General features: G+C 43.2%; 1 protein-coding gene across 1 annotated transcript in view; it reads right to left on the reverse strand.

Moving 5' to 3' along the window:
- The window catches only part of OPN4 (opsin 4), a 117,418-nt gene that overhangs the window by 27,643 nt on the left and 74,473 nt on the right, over window positions 1-15,302 (reverse strand). The window contains exons 7-8 of the mRNA XM_073574870.1: window positions 9,169-9,276; window positions 5,992-6,178 (exon numbers count right to left, since the gene is read on the reverse strand). Coding sequence (XP_073430971.1) covers window positions 5,992-6,178; window positions 9,169-9,276 — 295 coding nt within the window. The remainder of the gene's footprint in view (window positions 1-5,991; window positions 6,179-9,168; window positions 9,277-15,302) is intronic.

The raw sequence follows: 15,302 nt of genomic DNA on the forward strand, positions 1-15,302 counted from the left end.
AACCCATTTTTAATGTCCTGGCGGAGGGAAGGAGGTTGTCACTCAGGATTTTACGGTACATGGCTCCATCCATTCTCCCATTGATGCGGTGAAGTAGCTCTTTGCCCTTAGCAGAGTAACACCCCCAAAACATAATGTTTCCACCTCCATGCTTGACAGTGGGGACGGTGTTCTTTGGGTCTCCAAACACGGCGAGTTGAGTTAATTACAAAGAGGTCAATTTTTGTCCATTCTGACCACAGCACCCTCTCCCAATTACTCACAGAATCATCCAGGTGTTCATTGGCAAACTTCAGATGGGACTGCACATGTGCCTTCTTGAGCAGGGGGACCTTGCAGGCACTGCAGGATTTTAAACCTTTATGGTATAATGTTTTACTAATGGTTTTCTTGGTGACTGTGGTTCCAGCTGCCTTGAAATCATTAACAAGTTCCCGCTGTGTAGTTTTAGGCTGATCTCTCACCTTCTTCATGATCAAGGATACCTCACAAGGTGAGATTTTGCATGGTGCCCCAGATCAATGTCGATTGACAGTCATTTTCTATTTCTATTGCACCAACAGTTGTCTCCTTTTCACCCAGTGTCTTACTTATGGTTTTGTAGCCCATTCCAGCTTTGTGCAGGTCTATGATCTTGTCCCTGACATCCTTAGAAAGTTCTTTGGTCTTGCCCATGTTGTAAAAGCTAAGGCCCCGTCACACTAAGCGACTCACCAGCGATCCCGACACCGATATGAAGGTGTCAGGATCGCTGGTAAGTCGTTATGTGATCGCTGGTGAGCTGTCACACAGACAGCTTCACCAGCGATCAGCACAGCGATGCCGAGCGCCCGGCATCGCTGGCTATCGCTGTAGAAAATAGTATCAAAATAAAAAATATAGTTATTCTCACCTTCCGACGTCCCGTTTAGCCATCCTGCCTCTCTCCACGCTCCGGTCCCAGTGAGCCTTTGCACGAATGACCGCGAGATGTCACGGTCTCGCGGGATAACAAAGTCTCGCGGTCATTTGTGCAAAGGATCACTGGGACCGGAGCATGGAGAGAGGCAGGATGGCTAAACGGGACGTCGGAAGGTGAGAATAACTATATTTTTTATTTTTTTTAATTATTTTTTTACACCTGATCGCTGGTCTCCCGCTGTCACACACAGCGATGCGTGCTGGCCAGCGGGAGACCAGCGACAAAAGAAATGTCCAGAGGTTTCTTGCAGCGATCAGCGATACCGGCAGGGGGGCCGCTCGCTGATCGCTGTCACACACAGCGATCTCGCTGGTGAGATCGCTGTTACGTCACAAAAGTTGTGACTCAGCAGCGATCTCGCTACCAAGATTGCTTAGTGAGACGGGGCCTTTAGTCTGACTGATTAATTATGTCTGTTTACAGGAGTCTTTTATAAAGGTGACAAAGTGAAACAGCTGTCTTTAATGCAGGTAACAAGCTGAGTAGGCATGTCTAACCGGTATGTAGGAGCCAGAACTCTAAGGGCTCATACTCACATGCTAGAAACTCGGATGAGCCTCGCACATCAATATCTGTCACTGTCACTGGCACTTGGATCGGAGCATTCAGCTGCATATATTTCTATGCAGCTGAACGCTCCGATCTGAGTGCCGGCGGCAGTGCCGGGTATTGACGTGCGAGATTCGTCCGAGTTTCTCCCATGTGATTATGAGCCTTTAATGGTAGGGAACAAGTACTTATTTCTCACTGCAAAATGCAAATAAATTTATATAATTTATACAATGTGATTTTCTGGATTTTTTGACATTCTATCTCTCAAAGGTAAAATTAACCTACCCTTAAAATTATAGACTGTTCATGTCTTTGTTAGTGGGCAAACTTACAAAATCAGCAAGGGATAAAATACGTATTTCCCCCACTGTAGGTGATTGGCCAATATGAGTGCAGCAAAATGGAATCTAACTAGTCACTATTTTGCTAGATTCACAAGAATAAAATTCCCAAAAATTTAGATTCACTGGAATCTGTGAATTTGGGGAAATTGTAAACTAATTAGAATTAACATCGATTTGCTCATCTGTAATATAATAGCTAACATATTCAACAACCGTTATTTTTTAAATATTTGTCTTGATTCCATTACCCAGCACTATAATCCACAAATGTTATGGGCAGGACAGTTAAAGGGTTTGTCACTTTATCTTTATTTTACCAAATGTGTTGGGGACATGCTTTTATAGCCCTTAGTAGTGTACTACTATTACAGATTTTCCTCCTGCACAGCTCTCCTGGTACAAAATGACTGCCATCAAAAAACAAATGACCAGATCTGTCCATTGGCCTCCTCAAACATGAGAATGAGAACATTTCAGTAATTTCTGCTATGAGGGCACTTTATTGGCTTTATGATTAGAGATGGGCAAACTTATTCAAGTGGAATTGAATTCTATTCAAATTCTTCACAAGCATGTATTTCTATGCAGCTCTCACACCCGGGTCAGGAGATCCGCCGGTCAGTTCGAGCATTAGGACGTGAGGTTTGTCTGTTATACAGCCATTTGACTGTGTCTTTATACTGTGATTGTGATCTCTATGTTAAAGGGAGCAATGGCTTTTTGGGGACTGGAAGTTTCTAGTAACATGTAAAGCCATTATTACCTGTTTGGAATCTCTGCAACCCGTAGAGCTGTTTGAACAGATAACAAAATGTGTGCTGAATAGAGTTGAGCGATACCGTCCGATACTTCAAAGTATCGTATCGGATGGTATCGGCCGATCTTTAAAAAAAGTATCGGTATCGCCGATTCCGATACCGGAAGTCCCATTCAAGTCTATGGGACTTCCGGTATCGGAATAAGAAAAACCCTTTCCTGCCCTTGTACAGCCTCTCTGGGGTCTGTACGGGCCTTTCGGGGGGCTGTGCCGGCCTGCCAGGGGGTCTGTGCAGGCTCCGGTGGTCTGTGCCGGCCTGCCGGTGGTCTGTGCAGGCTCCGGGGGGCTGTGCCGGCCTGCCGGGGGGCTGTGCCGGCCTGCCGGGGGGCTGTGCATGCTCCGGTGGTCTGTGCCGGCCTGCCGGTGGTCTGTGCAGGCTCCGGGGGGCTGTGCCGGCCTGCCGGGGGGCTGTGCCGGCCTACCGGGGGGCTGTGCAGGCTCCGGGGGGCTGTGCCGGCCTGCCGGGGGGCTGTGCCGGCCTGCCGGTGGTCTGTGCAGGCTCCGGGGGTCTGTGCAGGCATCGTCCGATGGGACTACAAGTCCCATCGGGCGATGCCTGCTACCATGACAGTGATTGACACATTAGCCAATGATGGGACAGTAGTAGTCCCATCATCCGGCTAATGTGTTAAATGTAAAAAAAAAAAAAAAAAAAATTACATGCTACATACATACAACATGCATACTACATACATGCTACATTCATACTACATACTACATACATGCTACATTCATACTACATAAATACTACATGCAACATACATACTACATATATACTACATGCATGCTACATACATACTGCATGCTACATACATACCACATATATACTACATGCATGCTACATGCATGCTACATGCTACATACATAACACATATATACTACATGCATGCTACATACATACTACATGCTACATACTACATGCATGCTACATACATACTACATGCTACATACTACATATATACTACATGCATGCTACATACATACTACATACATACTACATATATACTACATGCATGCTACATACATACTACATGCTACATACTACATGCATGCTACATACATACTACATGCTACATACTACATATATACTACATGCATGCTACATACATACTACATGCTACATACATACTACATATATACTACATGCATGCTACATACATACTACATGCTACATACATACTACATATATACTACATGCATGCTACATACTACATGCTACATACATACTACATATATACTACATTCATACTACATACTACATATATACTACATACATACTACATACATACTACATACATACTACATGCATGCTACATACATACTACATACATACTACATGCATACCACATATATACTACATACATACAATACATTCATACAATACATACATAGACATACAGTACATATAACATAGAGTAACATACTTACCAATACTTGTCACATTGTTCCCCGAAGCCATTGTCTATTCCGGGATAAATATTAACATAACAAACCACAAAAATACTCACCCACGATCCGAAGCAGTCCACGAGTGTGTCCCACGACGATCTTGGGTAGAGAACTGCAGCATCAGATGATGCTGCCGTTCTCTACGGGCTGCAGGAATCCAATGACGGAAGGTAGGTATCCTTCCGCACTGTATTCCTCCGCCACTTAAAAAAAAAAAAGTCCCTAGTCTCACTTTATGCCATTGCTGTGTGGGAAATTCCCACACAGCAATGGCATAAAGTGAGACTAGGGACTTTTTTTTTTTAAGTGGCGGAGGAATACAGTGCGGAAGGATACCTACCTTCCGTCATTGGATTCCTGCAGCCCGTAGAGAACGGCAGCATCATCTGATGCTGCAGTTCTCTACCCAAGATCGTCGTGGGACACACTCGTGGACTGCTTCGGATCGTGGGTGAGTATTTTTGTGGTTTGTTATGTTAATATTTATCCCGGAATAGACAATGGCTTCGGGGAACAATGTGACAAGTATTGGTAAGTATGTTACTCTATGTTATATGTACTGTATGTCTATGTATGTATTGTATGAATGTATTGTATGTATGTAGTATATATGTGGTATGTATGTAGCATGTAGTATGTATGTAGTATGTATGTAGTATATATGTAGTATGTATGTAGCATGCATGTAGTATGTATGTAGTATGTATGTAGCATGCAGTATGTATGTAGCATGTATGTAGTATGTATGTAGTATATATGTAGTATGTATGTAGCATGCATGTAGTATGTATGTAGTATGTATGTAGCATGCAGCATGTATGTAGCATGTATGTAGTATGTATGTAGTATATATGTAGTATGTATGTAGTATGTATGTATGTAGTATGTATGTAGCATGCAGTATGTATGTAGCATGTATGTAGTATGTATGTAGTATATATGTAGTATGTATGTAGCATGCATGTAGTATGTATGTAGCATGCATGTAGTATGTATGTAGTATTTTTTTTTTTTTTTTTTTTTTAACATTTAACACATTAGCCGGATGATGGGACTACTACTGTCCCATCATTGGCTAATGTGTCAATCACTGTCATGGTAGCAGGCATCGCCCGATGGGACTTGTAGTCCCATCGGACGATGCTTGCACAGACCCCCGGACATCAGCACAGCCCCCCGGCAGGCCGGCACAGCCCCCCGGCAGGCCGGTACAGACCCCCACAGGGTGCACAGACCACCGGCAGGCCGGCACAGCCCCCCGGCAGGCCGGTACAGACCCCGGGCAGTCCACACAGCCCCCCGGCAGGCCGGCACAGCCCCCCGGCAGGCCGGCAGAGACCCCCGGAAGGCCCGAAATGACGGCGCATCATGATGCGCACACACCGCGCATCATGATGACGTCAGGCCGTCAATCAACTGAACTTCCGATTCCGATGCCGAATTCCGATATTGAAAAAATATCGGAAGTCGGTATCGGAATTCCGATACAGCAAGTATCGGCCGATACCCGATACTTGCGGTATCGGAATGCTCAACACTAGTGCTGAATAAAAATGAAAGGTGTTTAAGAAATAAGTAGCATGGCACAAGGTGGCAAACATTGTCTGTCTTTATTGATGGCCAACTCAGTCCACAAGATATAGCAACAAAGATTTTAGATTTTCTTTCAAAAACTCAAAATTAATATTAGCCCTGTTCTCTTACAAACATTATTAACACTGACCTGGAAGAGTAGAAAACATTTACTGACTTGAGATCTTTGAGGTCAAGTTTGACCAGTACAGGCTTCTTCCTTGTAAAACCCCTACTATAAGTTGCAAATCGATAACACTGTAAACTGCAGAAACAGTATATATAAATGTTCTTACTGATTCACTGTCTGAGACGGAGGGTAAACGAGTCTTCAGTTTTAGATGCCCACCAAAATCAGATTGGCTGCAGTGACTGGTAACAGTGGAACGTCTAGATGATGGATAGCTGCTGTAGGACCTGGAGTCTTTGCGAGTAACTCTAAGTATTGGCCTCAGACAAGGAATATACTTTGCAATTGCCATTCTAGGACACAAAAAGTATAATAAAATTAAAAAATGTAAATTCTGTCCATATTTTACATAATTTTTTAACTCATACAGTATATCCTTTCAAAGTTATTCGCTAGAAAAATAGTACTAGATCAATTGTCAACCTTTGATACAACCTTTGTATTTGTGTAATTGTGCTGGTCTTTCCAATTCAGAATTTAATTTAGAACACCAAACGAAATAATGTGGTCTCTCCATCTAAAGATTATCTACACCTATATTGCTCATTTGATGTTCTCCAATATAGTTATAGAATAGTAATTGGGGTTGTTATTTTAGGAAAAGGCTTGAATGAAGGACATCCCGTGGCTTCATAGAGATATTTAATTGAATCCATTCCACCAATACTCAATAATGATTGTATGACCATATACTTAATTTTAGACTCCTACTAGCAATGGGCTTCACTGAAATGGCCAAACCAAACAATAGACAATATTATTTACTTTCTTGATTAAGCAAAAGTCAGAAAGCTGTAACGGGCGCTCCGATCTTGCCTCAATAACTGTAATTTAGTGTACAACTCGCATTTATTTCCCATAGTAAGATTAATATTTTTACAGCATAAGATACAATCTTTTATCCTAAGAAGGTAACAAATAGATTCAAATTATATGAGTTTGATGTTTGGTGTTTTATCTCTTATTCTTTTAGACATGAGCAATAGTCTTTGTTCTGGATGCAATGCCTAGAAAGATTTTCAGAACTCCAGGCAGACAATAAGGTGGATACCTGCTGTGCAAGGCAGCGTTGTAAACAAAGTACATTCTCCAAAATTGGAGGCTAGAGATTCCTTGAGCTAGGTATATATTTGGGACAAAGCAATACCTTATGATATATCATCCAATATGTTACCAATGTTCATTATCATTAGTGGTATAAATAGATTTCTGTACAAATACTGCAATACATTTTTTAAGGGTATTAAAGCCACTTGAATCTATACATCAATATTTTCAGAATATGTCCTAAACTAAGCGGATGCTATTGTTCAGTTTGGCCATTTCAGTGAAGCCCATTGCTAGTAGGAGTCTAAAATTAAGTATATGGTCATACAATCACTATTGAGTATTGGTGGAATGGATTCAATTAAATATCTCTATGAAGTCACGGGATGTCCTTGATTCAAGCCTTTTCCTAAATTAACAACCCCCAAAAGTTACTGCAGTCCACAATAAAAGTAGCCCTAACATCATACTAGTTGGTCTTGGGCTTGGCATATATATCGATTGAGTGCTTCCCTTCTTAAGTGAAGTTTCATCTGTCAAGAACAGTGTAGGAGAGACTAAGTGCAACATGAAGGGATGAGGGTAAGGGAACTCAACACTAGGGAAGATTGGTAGTGGAGACCCATATGCAAATCTAAAATAACCCTGTCTGCCCTAAACGTCCCTATATAGGTTCTGCACCTATTGTCGAGCAGGAACCTAATCCCTGCCTCACCCTGGCAATAAGCCCTGCTTAGGGAAGGACGGGGTAACACTAGTCGATCTCCACCACAACTAAAGACAGCTGGGATAGACGAACAAGGGGAACACTTATCTTGAGTAGACTCAGATATGTAACACAGATGTCATCTAGCAACATCAAAGAGGAAGATAGCCGACTACTATAGCTGCAAGCCTCAACAGGGGAAAATGGAAATATCACCGGCAATTCCCAGCAGCAGGCTGGTAGTCTATAAACATCCTGGTGTGTCAAATAGAGCTGGAGAAAGGTTGCCACTGGGTCAAAGTGTCAGAAGGGTTAATAAGGTGTCTGCAAAGCCAAACGCGGAGACCTTCTGCAGCTAGATGCAGTGCGACTGTCTGCAGCTTCTGACATACCCATGACATCATCAATGAGAAGTGAACAATGCTTTGATGTATTTCCTGGACTTCTCGCTGGCATTATAACTCAATATTATTGCTTAATGTTTATAATGGGATTGTCAAGCTACAAAAATTTTTTACTTAAAATAGTAAGTTATGCAATTTATTAATATACTTGAGGTCACGAAGGTACTCTAGTATTAGAGGTTTTCTGCTTTTTGAAAAATGTGCCCCTAATCCTGACTCTGTGCTGCTTGGGTCTCAGTATCTTGGTTGCAGAGGTGATTTCACAATGACAGCAGGCATCACTGCTGTAGGCAATGACTGCTGTGTCAGTGTATAGAAGGCGGCACTAACAAGTGCACGAGAGGTACCTGTACTATTTAAATACTAGCTTGAGTTACAAAATCATATCCCCACTTGACAGATTCGTGGTGAAAAACCCGCGCTGCTTTGCAAATCATGATTCAACAGTAAAGATGAAAGTGATGGTTTATTTTCTACGCGTTTCAAAGTCACAAGGACTTCTTCAGCAACAGTCATTTTCAGTACAATGGCACCATCGTTACACTATTATCCTGCACGTTAATAGCATTCTCAGATCTGACAGGTTTCATTTAAGTAAAAGATAAAGTGGTCAAACCGTTTACGTTCTGGGCATATTTTAGATGTCCAGTAAGGTGTATAAATTATTGATATATTTTTAGCTGGAAAACATCTTTAAGTCTAGTGTCCATCTGGTAGAATTACATTGAATGCACATTATCAATGTCTAAGTGTTGATCAAAACATTTAGTAGAAGGATTAGATAAAAATTGATGAGCAATGATATACACTGTGTAATAATACAAGAATTTACTTAAAATGTCCACGTCAGTATAAGATGAGAAAAGGAACACCTACAGTAAGCTTTTTTTATGAGAACCCAAAATTCTAAAAGGCCTCTATAAATCCAAATAATTTTATTAAGTATATTTTCTATTTAAATATATCTCCTATTTGCTCAATTCCATATTAGAAATGCTACCTTCGTATAAAGATTACACAGTTTTGCTTAACATGCTATCAAGATAAGCTAATCTCAGTGTAGCAGAATAGAATAAACGCATCAAATCAAACCGGTCACACATGATGTAGTAGGGATCAAGCATACCTATATTTAGGATGAGTGATGGCATAGATAATAGGATTGTGGATGGCAGATGCCTTTGCTATCACAGCAGGTACTGAATTCATGTATGGCGTTAAGAAATTTGAATATCTGGTGAAACATAAAAAATGTGTAAAGATTTACAGTAAATGATCACAAATTTTCAAAGATATATAGTTGTTGTAGATGTACAGAAATGAAAGCTATGTGGATCTTAAAGCGCGAGCTCACATTTGAACATCATTTTTTTGGCTGACATTTAGAATGAATCTATAAAAAATTGAATGGTTTAAACATTACATTACTTGTTTTTAGCTTGAATTACAGTATATATAACCCCCACTAAAAAACTCAAAACTCTTCCAGTTTTTTGCAAAATTGTGTCAAAATTTTAGGGTAAAATTTTGGTGCAAACTAAGCCACATAGTAGATGTGGTAAATTTAGACAAAAGTGTCTAAATATACACCAAATGTATCATCCAGCAGGAACCACCCAGATAAATTTAGCATATTTCAATTCTGTTTATACTGTCTAAATACAGAATTAGTGATTTTTTTCCCATTAGTTATGGTGTTATTTAGAGATGAGCGATTTTGCCTTTTTTCAGGTCGAGTCGGGTTTCACGAAATCCGACTTTTGCAAAAGTCGGGTCGAATGAAATCGGCCAATTATTGTGAAAAGTCGAAGTCTGACTTAAACACGAAACCCAATGTAAGTCAATGGGAAAGAAAAGTCAGCAGGGAGTGGAGGACAGTAAACACACCTACAGTGCCCATTTTAATGCCAAAAACATCAATTCTTATTCCTTAAGCTTGAGAACCTTAAATTACTTTATAATAATAGTTAGGCATTGAAAACTGGGGGTTATTTGGCTAAAGTTGTGGGGGGGTAGTGCTGGCTCCAGATTTTCGCGGGCCCAGGGCCAAAGAGTGTCACTGGGCTCCTTTAACACATGACACAATTCATGATCCTTTGATATGGCAGAGAAATAGCGGTACAGTACAATGAAAAATACTTCATTTCTTACATCACATAACTGATATCCATTTTAAATTCTCCAATAGCTCCAAAAACAGACAGTATATTCCTCCATACAGTATTATGGCCACCGCATAGTGCACCATACAGAGTAATGAGGCCCATATATTTCTCCATACAGAATCATTGGTCCCATATAATGTTCCATACAGTATATGATGAGCTCCACATAATGCTACAGTATATGTTGTTCACCATGGATGAAGCTCCAGTGTCTTATGGGCCCAAATAATGCTCCATATATAATGAGCCCCATTTCTAATGCCCCAGTGTATAATGGGCCCTGTAAATGCTGCTCCAGTGACTGATGTCCACCTTTGGAATGCTCAAGTGTATGGTGGACCCCAGATATCATTCTCCAGAGTATCGCGCTCCCCAAAAATTGCTCCCAACCTTTAAAACAATTAAATAAGTCTCCTCGCTAGGGAATCCCTGTACTCTGGACTCCTCGTCATCCCCATCTTCCATCTCTCTGCACTTGGACTGTTTATGCAGAGGGCGTGCAGATGTGATGTCATTGCGCTCTTTGACCAGAATGTCACTGTCAGGAAAAGTGTTTGGTTTCCGGGGGCAGTATGGTTGCTAAGCTGAACCTTAAAGGAATGTCCAGAAGGGCACCACCAGGAGTGGAGCCTGCGGCTTAATTCGACTCAACACGGGCAACCTCAACCATGCCATCCACAAAAAAGCTGCACAGATTGCAAATTTAATTCCGTTAACGAACGAGACTCAGGCATGCCCCCGTGGTCCGCATCCAGCTTACTAGAGGGGCACGCGAGGCTCTGGCACGCGAGATCAGCCAATAACAGGTCTGTCATGCCCTTACATGTCCGGGGCTGCGCGCGTGCTACAATGAAAGGACCAGAGTGTATCGCTTACAGGTGCAGATAACACGCTGAACCCCGTTAGTGATGGGGATCTGGGATTACAATTCTTCCCCGCGAACAAGCATTTCCCAGGTCAGCCATAATTACGGAATTAGGCCTAAATGGCATTCCAGAAAGAATGTGAAAAAATTAAGTGTCCAAACCACAGGTGCTGTAGCTTGCTTAACAGCTGGGCTCCTCTGCTGAGTATCACACAGTTCTTACATAAACAGGCGGAATAGCTTGGTTCACGGGTGGGCAACTCTGCTGAGTAGCATACACAGTTACTAGGCCCAAAGTATTAAGTGGTGTAACTGCAGTCAAAAACTGGTTCTTTCATAAACAGGCGGCATAGTTCGGTTCACGGGTGGGCTCCTCTTCCGAGTAGTAGACACAGTTACTAGGCCCAAAAGGTTTTTGAGGACAATATGCGGTAAAAAATTATTAGAAACACACACGGTGTAGCTCCTTCACAGGTGTACTACACCGCTGGCTACCAGACACCGCTACTATGCCCTAAAACTGTCTATTATCATTGAAAACCATTATTAATGTGAAAAAAAAGATATGCTTTTGTTTAACGAAACGTTCTCGAATGGAAACTCGAACAGCCGAATTTTAATCAAAGTGTTGTAGTTCGATGAACGGATCTAACACCGCCCAAAACAGCTAGAATTTGAACTTGGCCAACAGTTCCACTCAAACACCACTCATCTGTAATCAGGAGGCAGACTCAGACGGTCTCAGGCACAGTATGGATTCAACAAGATTGCAGAAAGTTGAGAAAGGGTACAGTATCACAGGATATCAGGTATATATAGCATAGTTTAAACATTTAAAATCTCAGTGTTTATTTCTGGAGTACGACAAAGACACACACAGCCTCAGTATGGATTAGACAACAATCTAAAAAGTAGAGAAAAGGAAATGTTTTTGAAGCGTAAACATCAGTATACACTGTTGGGGTATTTTTAAATCTTCATATATATTTCTGTCTCAGTAAGACAGTCCAGACTCTCCGCAAGAGGAAACGAGATGGATAAAAGTACAGACATAAAGTCGAGTGATTGCAGAAATTTAGGAATTACTATTCACGGGAAAAACTCCCGGGAGAATTCTCAGAGGAGATGCTGACCCTCAATTACTTTGTGTGTGGAGACAGCGAAAACAGTTCTTTGTGAAGAAAGGGTTGCTGTATCGCAGTACCGTTGATCCCATCACCGTTACTCATCTCCATCAAATTTTTATCACAGGGAGAGATGTAGACATGGTCCTCACTGCCTATCATGATCTGTCAGGTAACTTTGGAGTGCAAAAGACAGAAGCCACAGGCTGTAGGCGATTCTGTTGGATTGGCATGAGAGGGCACATTTAAAAATGTTGGCAGGAATGTCACACGTCTGTGAGTAGGAAAACTGTGAAAGCTGATGATAAACCACCACTGCATCTCATTGTGAGTCGACGTCCATAAGAAATGGAAGCCAGTGATCATCTGAAGCTAGAGCCCGGCCAGCAGGACATTGCATAGCTACGTCTTAACCATCATCTATCAGTTCACCAAATTTGCAGTGGCAGTCCCAGGGAAGGATTTGACAGCCCAGACTACACAGCGGAGGAGCAGGGAGAGGTAAATATTGCAAATGCTGGGGCCCTGCCCAAGCAAGGGGGCCCACTCGTGGGCGTCGGTACTGGCACTGGGCCCCTCTTAGTACGCCGGTGTGTCTGACGGCGGGTGTGCACCCCCACCATCAGAGACACTTGATTGCACTATGAGGGACCCTGTGCCAGTGCCGGCGCCCAAGAGTCGGCCCACCCACCTGTCCAGGGCAATGGCACTCGCACGGTTGCATGCGCTAAGTGGTGACCCTGGCCATGGAGGGTAGGCAGCCCAGTTAGGGAGGTTTAAAAAATGGCATATGTTGATATTGGACATTCAGCAGCTGCAAATGGAGGAATCGGAGAAGTCCGAGGAAGAGGAGGACAAAAGCGAGCCATTTTTCTGGCAACCTATGTGTCATCAGGGGAAGGTGGGACAAAATCCTTTGAAACCCATGCATGGTTCATTTTAATGAAGGTTAGATCATCAACATTTTGGGGCGACAGACGGGTCCTTTTTTCTGTCAGCAGCAATGAAGACTCTTTCCGATAGCACACTAGCAGCAGGGCAAGCGAGCTCCTGTAAGGCATTTTGTGCCAATTCAGGCTAGGCGTCCAGTTTAGAGGCCCAATAGTCAAAGGGGAATGACCTGTGAGGGAGAACGTCGATATGGGAGAAGTAGTTTGTAACCATAGTTGACAACTGCTGCCTCCTGTCACTTTCAATCGATGCAGTATTACCAGTCGTGTGAGCGGGACTTGAAAAATCAGTCCACAACATGGTCATGAAACCCCGGTCTCCAACGCCACTTCTGATGTGTGCACCACGAACACCTCTTCCATGTTTCCCCCTACGGCTCATTGGAGAACCATCACCGCTGCTGTGTGCTGGGAATGCCTCAAACAAACGGTTTACCAGAGTTGCTTGTTTGTTAGCCAATATTAGGTCAAGGTTCTCCTGTGGCATGATGTTTTGTAATTTGCCTTTATAGCATGAATCCAGGATGCTGGCCAACCAGTAGTCGTCATCGTTCATCATTTTGGCAATGCGGGGGTCCCTTTTTAGGATCTGCAAGGCATAATCTGACATGTGGGCCAATATTCCAGGTGTCAATGATGCACTGCGAGTGCTGGGTGGAGGAGCACTTTCTGACAAATCCTCACACGAGCCGTACGGGCCGGGGTCAGCATGGCAGAGGTGTTCGTGGTGCACACAGCAGAAGTGGCGTTGGAGACAGGGGTTTCATGACAATGTTGTGGACTGATTTTTCAAGTACCGCTCACACAACTGGTAATACTGCATCGATGGAAAGTGACAGGAGACAGCAGTTGTCAACTATGGTTACAAACTACTTTTCCTCCCATATCGATGTTCTCCCACACAGGTCATTCCCCTTTGACTATTGGGCCGCTAAACTGGACACCTGGCCTGAATTGGCACAATATGCCTTACAGGAGCTCGCTTGCCCAGCTGCAAGTGTGCTATCGGAAAGAGTCTTCAGTGCAGCTGGATCAATCCTGACAGAAAAAAGGACCCGTCTGTCAACCCAAAATGTGGATGATCTAACCTTCATTAAAATGAACCACGCATGGGTTTCCAAGGATTTTGTCCCATCTTCCCCTGATGACACATAGGGTGACAGAAAAATGGCTTGCTTTGGTCCACCTCTTCCTGGGACTTGACCTATTTCACCTTTTGCATCAGCTGAATGTCCAACATCAACATATGCCACTTTCTAAAACTCCCTAACTGTGCTGCCTCCCCCCCCATGGCCGGGGTCACCACCTAGCGCACGACACCGTGCGAGTGCCGTTGCCCTGGACAGGTGGGTAGGCCGACTCTTGGGCACGGGCACTGGCACAGGGTCCCTCATAGTGCAATCAAGTGTCTCTGACGGTGGTGGTGCACACCCGCCGTCAGACACACCGCCGTACTATGAGGGGCCCAGTGCCAGTACCGACGCCCACGAGTGGGCCCCCCTTGCTTGGGCAGGGCCCCAGCATTTGCAATCTTTACCTCTCCCTGCTCCTCCGCTGTGTAGTCTGGGCCGTCAAATCCATACTGTGCCTGACACCGTTTGAGCCTGCCTCCTGATGTACAGACATATATTTTGAATGTGTACGCTATCCATACATGTTATCTGGGGATACGGTACCCTTTCTAACCTTTGTGCAATCACGTGCAATCCATACTGGGCCTAACACCATCTGAGCCTGCCTCCTGATGTATAGACATATATTTTGAATGTGTACGCTATCCATACATGTTATCTGGGGATACGGTACCCTTTCTAACCTTTGTGCAATCACGTGCAATCCATACTGGGCCTAACACCGTCTGAGCCTGCCTCCTGATGTATAGACATATATTTTGAATGTGTACGCTATCCATACATGTTATCTGGGGATACGGTACCCTTTCTAACCTTTGTGCAATCATGTGCAATCCATACTGGGCCTAACACCGTCTGAGCCTGCCTCCTGATGTATAGACATATATTTTGAATGTGTACGCTATCCATACATGTTATCTGGGGATACGGTACCCTTTCTCACCTTTGTGCAATCACGTGTTATCCATTCTGGGCGTGAGAACGGCTGGCGAGCTGTTAAGCAAGCTACAGCACCTGTGGTTT

The sequence above is a fragment of the Dendrobates tinctorius genome, unplaced genomic scaffold (genome assembly GCF_039654945.1).
Source record: "Dendrobates tinctorius isolate UK_male_01 unplaced genomic scaffold, ASM3965494v1 ptg000040l, whole genome shotgun sequence".
NCBI classification, from domain to species: domain Eukaryota; kingdom Metazoa; phylum Chordata; class Amphibia; order Anura; family Dendrobatidae; genus Dendrobates; species Dendrobates tinctorius.